The sequence below is a fragment of the Chinchilla lanigera genome, unplaced genomic scaffold (genome assembly GCF_000276665.1).
Source record: "Chinchilla lanigera isolate Chin_1 unplaced genomic scaffold, ChiLan1.0 scaffold00077, whole genome shotgun sequence".
NCBI lineage: Eukaryota > Metazoa > Chordata > Mammalia > Rodentia > Chinchillidae > Chinchilla > Chinchilla lanigera.
In genome coordinates this window covers 10,718,646-10,727,616 of record NW_004955478.1, presented here as the reverse complement: position 1 = coordinate 10,727,616, position 8,971 = coordinate 10,718,646, and the positions used below count along the sequence as shown (strand labels likewise).

The window sequence follows — 8,971 nt, the reverse complement described above, 5'->3', positions numbered from 1 at the left end:
CTCACTTTGTAGCCCAGGCTGGTCTTGAACTCACAACGATCCTCCTGCCTCAGCCTCCCGAGTGCTGGGATTACAGGCGTGCGCCACCACGCTCAGCGCTAAAAGTAACTTTATAATATTTTCTTCTAAAAAAAATATATACATAAATTTTTTTTTCATCTATTTTTGAATTTTAAGACATGAGAAAGAAAAGAATTAAGTTATTGTTTGATCTTAGAAGCAGGCTGCTAATACTAATTTGAGTTTAGAAATAATGTAAGAATTGTAACAAATGAATTAAAATGTAAGCAAAGAAAATACTGAAACTTCTTAGTGGAGTGAAGTTTCTATGCCTGAATCATGCAGAGAAGAAGGACCTTACCTGCAGGGACATTTCGATCAACATTAGCAACTTCTTGATTCCTATCCAGACTTTCCTCCCTTTGACTTGTTGTGCAATTGTGGTTCGTTCCTTATCCTTGAAGTTGCCCAAAAGCTGCAAAAACAATAAGCAATAACGAAAGCACTTCTGCAGCAAGTACATTAACAATCTCAGTTAATTCCTACATGAACCCTTAAAAGAACAATGGTAAATTACCTCACTGAGCTAAGCCGCCCAATGGGTTAAACTGACGAGATTTCCTCACATTTTAAAATCTAGTCTGACCTACCTAAAACTATTAAATACAGTCAGGAAAGTGAAAATTCATATCTTACACCCTGTTTTCATAGGGACCTTCATTATAATTTAGAGATATATTTGCTAGGAAAAAAACGGTTCTAATCTGTAATAAATACAAGTTAAGTTTTTTAACATTCCTTTCTAGGAACAATCTGTATGTGTCACAGCAGACTAAATTTAATTCTCTTACCTAACCCTGTCACGTAAGCTGCTCCAACAGGTGACCTAGAAACATTTATCATACAGAAAATTTCTGTATTTTGTTAGGAGCACACACACCCCAACTCTATGGGTTGTGAGGACTTCAAGACGCCTTACTGACTACTAGGCCGAACAGCATGTTAGACCGTATTTTCTAACAGCTCTCAATTCATTTGTGTACAATAATATTCATCAAGTTTACGGAAGTTTTTTTAAACAAGAAATTTAAGAAAACATTCCCCATTCCTTTTTTTTTTTTTTGCAATGAGGTTTTACTATGTTGTCCAGGCTAGTCTCGAACTCCTGGCCTCAAGGCATCCTCTCACCTCAGTCTCACAAATAGCTGGGACTACAGGTGTGTCACTATGTCCAGCTATGAGAGCCCTTCTACACTCTCCATTGTGGTAATGCTCCTTTTACTTCTGTAGCTCTTTTTGAAGTTTCTGGGCTTTACTCATTGTTCCAATTTACTCAATGGAGGGACATGCGCTGACAGCCACAGTGAACAACCAATTTTCCTCCGCAGTGACCACCCTGCCCTCCACCCTTACACCTCCTTCACCCACCAGGCTCTTGGGCCATGTGACCCACACGCACTCCACTCATGCTGAGCACAGACTGATTCACTCCTGGCAGTCTGTGTGCCACCCACACCAAGGAACGGAAAACTAATGACTACCCTGTCACCCGCACTCTTCTCCCTCTGACCCCTAAAGCTCTGTGGAGGTAAAACCCCAGGGTCTCACGTTCTAAGTGAACTCAGACACCAAACAGCTGCGCAGGCCTCGGCATTATGTCCAGCCACAGCAAACAGCGTGCACCCACGAACTCATTCTCACCTCCAGAGCTTCCAATAGCTGCTCGCCTGTGGCAATATTGGGCACATGGATGGTGGTGCTGAAAGCATTAAGCATTTCCATTTCCTGAAGGACGTCTTTGCGGCTAGTGGTCCCAATGATGAGAAGCTTGCGGCCCTGATCACAGAGAGAAAATGTGTTAAAATGAACAGAACAAGGCTAATTAGGAAACTGTAGTAAGCTTGAACAAAACATGCAAAACCCATTCATCTAATTGTATAAATGCAAATGATTAGGCAAAAGAGACGAAAAATTCTCCCCAGGAAAAGCTATAAAAAAAAAAAGTATCCACACTATGAATCAGAAAATGTCCACATCTAAACACCTCCTCACGGGGCTGGGGATTTAGCTCAGCGGCAAAGCGCTTGCCTGGCAAGTGCAAGGTCGTGAGTTCGGTTCCCGGTACCGGAGAAAAACCAAAAAAAAAAAAAATAAATAAATAAACACCTCCTCACTCACATCAGTAAAACAGTGGGTCACTAAATCAGACAGACATACAGACAGACACTGGAGAACGTGTCTACGACTCCTTCCTCGAGCCAGCGTGGTGTGTGGATGGTGGGAACTAAGGAGAAGAATAAATGAAAGGAAAGCCTGGATTGCCGGCTCACAAGGCTTTCTTATAATTCCTGGAAAGAGCAGGGTAGTAATAGTTCACATTTATGTCATATTTAACTGTGAAATGCGGATAGGTTAAGTTTCTCACCTAGTTATATTTTAAAATTTCATTATGCTTTACAAAAAACGTAAGAAAAAAGTTTAAAAATTATGCCCATCTTATGCTATAATTTGTAATTCCCTCTCAGAGCCAATAGCTTTCTTCTTCTTTTTTTGCTGTTTGTTGAGTCAGGGTCTCACTATGTAGTTCAGGCTGGCCTTGAACTGACAATGATCCTCCTGCCTCAGCTTCCCAAGGGCTGGGATTATAGGCGTGCACCACCATGCCCAGCTTCTCTTAGCTTTCTTCTTGCATTTACTTCTCTCTCTTCAGAAAATAAGGATACAGTATTACCTTTATTTTCAAATTTTTTATTAGTACACGTTTATAGTATATAATGATCACATTCTTCATGGGGAAAGTTGTTACATGTACATTAAACCTTTTTTAACCTCCTCCCATCTCCTGATCCTTCCTTCTCTCTCTCTTTTTTTTTTTTTTTTGGTTTTTCTCCGGTACTGGGAACCGAACTCACGACCTTGCGCTTGCCAGGCAGGCGCTTTTGCCGCTGAGCTAAATCCCCAGCCCCTCTTCCTTCTCTTTTAATAAAAGATCTAGCTCCCTATTTTCTATCATGTATCTTTTATTTTACTCTTATTTATATTTTGGGTTTCACATCTAAGAGAAACTATGTGATATTTAAACTGTGTCTGATTTATTTTATTTAACATTATGGTCTCAAAATGCGTTCATTTTCCTACAGGTGACCAAGTTTATCTTCTGTTATGGCAGAGTAGTAGAACTCCACTGGGTAAAAATACCACACTTTCTTTATCCATTCATCTGCTGAGGGACACACAGGCCATTTCCAAGACTTAGCTGTAATAAATTGTGCTCACATAAACGGGTATGCACACAGCACTGTGGAAGCACTGTTTCTAGATTGTTATTAAGTATTATTTATTGACTTCTTACTAAACAAGATAGGGATGTGCATCTAATTTTGGGGTACTTCTCCCACAGAAAGCCCTTTTTTCATCTTCCTGTGGAATTCTTTCAATGTTTAGCTTGATCTATGTTCACCATCATGATTCTGTATATATGATTTACAACTAACCTATGAAGAGTACTATTAAACTTCCTTTCTTAGGCAACATTTTCTTTTATAATAGAGTTAATAATTGCCTTTTCCCATTTTGTTCATCCCCCAAAAGATACAACCATGAAATTCCTTTCAATATATTCATTGAAGCTTGGGCTTTTCTTGAAGATATTCCCTTCCTGGGGCCTTTGTCCTCACAGTCTGAGCTGACCACTCCCTAGGCCTGCCTGCTATACAGCTGCAGTTCTAGCATGTTCCTCCTTAACAGTGTAAGATCCCCAGTAGCCCCACCTTCTTTTTCTTCATTTTTTTTCTTTTCCCCTTCCTTTCTTCCTTTTCTGAGGTGGTAACACCTAAAAGCTTCCTCAGAAAGGAAAGCAAGATTTTAAAGACCTTGAATGTCAGGAATGCTTCTACTCTATCCTTAACACTGTATCTACTATCTTATCCACAACAGTTTGATTAGGTACACAGAATAAGGTCAGAATGAACTTCCCTCTCATACTTTTGAAGGCACTGCTTTTAATTTTGTCTTTAATTACTGTCTTTTAATTTTCAGTAATGCTGGCTGGACGATGTGCCATCTGATTTCAGACTATTTTTTTTTGAGATGGTATCTTGCTGTGCAGTTCAGGCTGGCCTTGAACTCCTGAGATCCTCCTGCCTCAGCCTCCTTAGTGCTGGGATTACAGGCATTAGCCAACTACACCTGGATATTTAATTTCTTGATGACTGTCAATCTTTCTGGGGTAAGATGAAATAGTAGTGTTGTTTTAATTTGCATTTTTCCAGTAGCTATGATGGCCATATATACTACTTCTGAGAATCATCTACTCATTTCACCTGTCCATTTTTGACTGGTGGTCTATTTTTTGTTTTCATTCTTAATATAGTCTAGATATTAGTGCTCTATCTGAGCAGTAGCTGGCAAAAATGTTCCCATTCTGTAGGTCGTCTTTTCATTCTGATGATTATTTCCTCTGATGTGCAGAAGCTTTTTAATTTGATATAACACAATTTGTTGATTCTTGTGGTTATTTCTTGTGCAACTGGAGTTCTGTTTGGAAAGGCTTTGCCTACACCTATGATCTCGAGTGTTTTACCTATTTTATCTTTTTCTAGCTTCAGTTTCTGTTTTAATGTTTAGATCTCTGATCTATTTTGGTGAGAGGTAGACAGCCAGTTTTCCCAAACCATTTGTTTTTTTTTTTTTTTGCTTTTGCTTTTTTTCCAGTATTGGGAGTTGAACTCATGACCTTGTACTTGCCAGGCAGGCGCTGTGCTGCTGAGCTAAATCCCCAGCCCATCCAACACCATTTGTTAAAGAAGCTTTGCCATCTTTCCTCCAACATACAGTTTTGGCTCCTTTGTTGTAGATTAAATAGCTGAATGTGTCTGGGGATATTTCTCTATCCTTGATTTTATTCCAGTGATCCATTTGTCTGTTTTTGTGACAGCACCATGCTTTTTTTTGAGACAGGGTCTTGCTATGTAGTTCAGCTGGCCTTGAACTCAAGGTGATCCTCCTGCCTCTGCCTCCCACATGCTGCGATTATAAACATGTGCCACCACAACTGGCTCCATGCTGTTTTTATCACTGTTGCTTTGTAGCATAACTTGAGATCAGGTATTGTGATGCCTCTTCCTTTGCTCTTGTTGCCTAAGTTTGCTTTTGCTGTTTTGGGTCTCTTCTGGTTCCATATGAATGACAGGACTGTGTTCTCTGTGGGGAATGCTGTTGGTTCTAGGAGGAATGCTACTGGTTTTATGAGGAATACTGCTGGTATTCTGGCTGCGCTGTATATCAGTTTTGGAAGTATGGTCACTTGGACAATATTGGTTCTGCCTATCCAGACACAGGGGACGCCTTTGATTTTCTGATGTCCTCTTCAATCTCCCTTGCCAGCGTACAGTAAGTTTCTGACTTACGAACATCCCAGTTGCAAACTTTCCCAGACACACAGACCTTGCTTTATGAACAGACTGTGGAGGCAGCTCCTGTGTCTGTGGGACACTGTCACAGCTGTGTGCTGCGCTTACTGAGCACCGTGGCAGTGCACGGCAGCACAGCGCTCAGTCGCAGCCCAGCAGGTCCGGACGCAAGAGGAGAAGCGGTGGTGGTGTGCAGGGGATGCCAGGGTGTGCAAAGCAATGCCCACTGTGCGCATCTATGTCGGAAGCGTTTAGATTTACCTGTCAGACTTACGAACGAACCTGATTTACGAATGCTCTCCTGGAACAGAACTCATTCCTAAATTGGGAAATTACTGTACTATGGTTTTGGCTGTAGAGCAACACTTCCTTGCTTAGGTTACGTCCTGGTTGTTTATTTTTCTTGCTGCTATTATGCATGCTATTATTTCCCTAACGTCTTTCTCGATGAACTTATGACTGCTGTATAAGAACACTACTGACTTTAGTGTGTTGACTTCGTATTCTGCTACGCTACTTAACTTGCTTATTAATTCTAAGATTTACTTATTAACTCCTAGAATTACGGGATTAAAGAATGGTGGAATTCTTTGGGTATTCTACAGAGGATCATGTCATCTGCAAATAATGATAATGATAATTTGACTTCTTCCTCTTACATAGGCTTTTTATTTCTTTCTCTTGACTGATTGTGGTGGCTAATGTTTTGAGTTCTATGTTGAATGGAAGTTTTTTATTTTTGCTTTTTGAGATGGTTTTGTTTTGTTTCAGATAGGGTTTTGTGTAGTTCGAGATGGCCTTGAACTCACTATGTAGCCCAGGCTGGTCTCAAACTTGAAGTAATCCTCCTGCCTCAGCATCCCAAGTGGTGGAATTATAGGCATGCACCACCACATCTAGCAATGACCCTCCTGCTTCTGCCTCCCAAGTGCTGGGATTATAGGCATGTGTCACCTTGCTCGATGAGGAACAGGTTTTATTTTTTAATTTTTAAAATTTTTTTGTCTTTTTGAGACAGGGTCTTGCTGTGCAGTTCAGGCTGGCCTTGACCTCCCTCTGTAGCCCAGGCTGGTCTTGAACTTGCAATGATCCTCCTGCCTGAGCCTCCGGAGCGCTGGGATTATAGGCGTGCACCACCACGCCTGGCGAGGAATAGGCTTTAAATCACTTTATTTATGATACAAAGTCTGTCCATAGATAAATCTTTAATATAATCATCAAACTTATTCATAGATCTTAGGAACTTAGGACATGAATATTAATGTGGTAGCAAATAAATATTTTAAGAAATTCAAGATCAAGTGCCAAAATAACTTTGATTTGGTTCTATAAACATTACACCAACAACTGTCCATAAGGCATACTAGCTCTTCTCAATGTCACTCACTGCTTTTGTCGGCCTATGTGCCCAGAATGAACAATGTGTCACCGTAAGCAGAGACTCTCTGGTACAATCAGCTACTGGCATAACAGGTGTGAGTGTGACTGGATTAAAGGAAATGTGCAGATTAAAGGTTATTACTATTCAATAAACTAGCTAAAAATAAAATGCTTCTTGGCGGACATTTAGCAAATTCCTAGATGAATAGAGAATGACCCTGTATATAGGAAGACAGACACAAAGGAGAGAATCAGCGTAATACAGAAAGGCAGAGGCATTAGGTACAAGGATGTCAGGCAGAGAGAAGCGTACGGCAGAGAAAGCTTCCTTCTCTGGGAGAGAGAGCGTCTGAGTTAAGACCTGAGGAACAAGTGGGCCGGTGAGGAAGAGGAAAGACAGAGGATATTCTAAACCAGAAGGGACACAAACACACAGGTCCAAAGGCAAAATATCAAAATGAAAGATATTTACATTTATACTGCAACAGAAAATGATGCTTCTATATTCAAGAGGTTTTCTGTGTATGTGTGGGGGGGGCAGTGTGGGGATTTAAACCAGGGCCTTTACCCTGAGCTATACCTCTGGACCGTTTAAAGTATCTTACCAGTTTTTTTATTAGTATACATTTGTGATATATAATAAATACATTCAACGTGAAGAACTGGTACATATACATATTAATGTTTTATTCTGAGACAGGGTCTTGCTAAGTTGCCTAGTTAGGGCTTGAACTTATGACCCTCTTGCCTCAGCCTCCCTGGGTGCTGGTACTATAGGCATGCACCCCCACACCTGACATCAAAAGTATTCTTTAACACTAAACTCTAATGGTGAATTTGAGAACATATCCGTGAAGGCTGATCGATGCCAAGGGCCACACATGTTGGCACACTCTCACTCCCACCACTACCATCACATCGGCATCATTTCTGAGACACAGTCTCTACACTGCCCAGGCCGACTCCCACTCCTGGCTCGGCGTTCTCCTGCTCTGGACTTTTGGCTCCCGACAGTTACAGGGAGATGCTATTTCTCTCTTCCCACAGGTTTTTAACGTCCACCGCCTATCATTCAAACTGCTTCCTCCTGCTCCTTTCTCATGGAGGAGGCTGGCTGCAGACGAATGGTGCTCGGAAGAAACTCCTCGCTCATCACAGAAAGCTGGACGCAAAGCTCCCTTCTCTTACAGTTTAACAATGACTACACTCTTCAAAGTGCTGACAGATTGGGAAACGCAGAGCAACTTATAATGGAGATGCTAATTTATGTTTTGCTTTTCTTCTTGTTTAACAAGACTGCAAACACTGCAAAGAGGCCACGACCCAGGCAAGCTCAGGCCTTGACTTGCAAAGCATCATCCTGAAAAAACACTGAAAAACATTACTGAATAATTAAATTGTGCCGGATCATTCTGTGTATTAATTAGTAGTAATGCTCATATGGAAGCTTTTTCACGAAAAACTCAGTTCTGAATATTAATGTGACAAATCACACTAGATGGCTTGTGAAGGGAAAAGCTGCCAGCAGCCTGCAATGGGGGAGCAGCTTTAAAAAAAAAATGAATTCAACCCAAGAAGGAAAATCCATCTTGTTAATGTGTGGCTCCTGGTCTTAAGCCCACAGTCCCCAAATATACCCCTTGATGGAAAGAAAAAAAGTGGAGCAATAACCCATTTGAGGCAAAAAAAAAAAAAGCTCCCAGCATACTCTTACTGAGAATTGCTAGTCCTGACACTATAAAGAAAAGGCCTACATAAAATGACTATCTGCCAATCGGATTATGATAAACATTGTTCCAAGGTTAAATAAGTATTAGTTAACTAATTCTTAGTACCATAAGAAGCAACTCAGGTGAAAACATTACCATGAAAAAGGCAGGGCTCAGTCAGGTGTTGATCCTTCAAAAAAACACTTCTTTACATGATGAAGAATGAGCCAAGTACTAAGCAGTATCTAAGCCTTTTGCCACACAAAGGACCAACCAGATAATCCACACCCTTTCATAGGTCTTGCCCATTGATTGGCCCCAATAAACTGATTTGTAACAAAAGTTCATGTGGAAGAAAGCTTTTCCCCCCTAAATAAAAAAATGCCACCAATATAACACTGCAGTGAAATGGAAGGGCTGATTTTAACCTATGAACAAAAAGTAAAGTCAGTTATGCAGGAAAGAAAGGCC

The 8,971-nt window shown here is 40.8% G+C and overlaps 1 protein-coding gene across 1 annotated transcript in view; it reads right to left on the bottom strand.

Annotated features, from left to right (window-relative positions):
* Nsf (N-ethylmaleimide-sensitive factor) overlaps positions 1–8,971 on the bottom strand; it is a gene marked incomplete at its 5' end in the record, with an annotated part of 121,942 nt that overhangs the window by 5,040 nt on the left and 107,931 nt on the right. Inside the window, 2 exon segments of the mRNA XM_005402272.2 lie at positions 362–475; positions 1,702–1,836. Coding sequence (XP_005402329.2) covers positions 362–475; positions 1,702–1,836 — 249 coding nt within the window.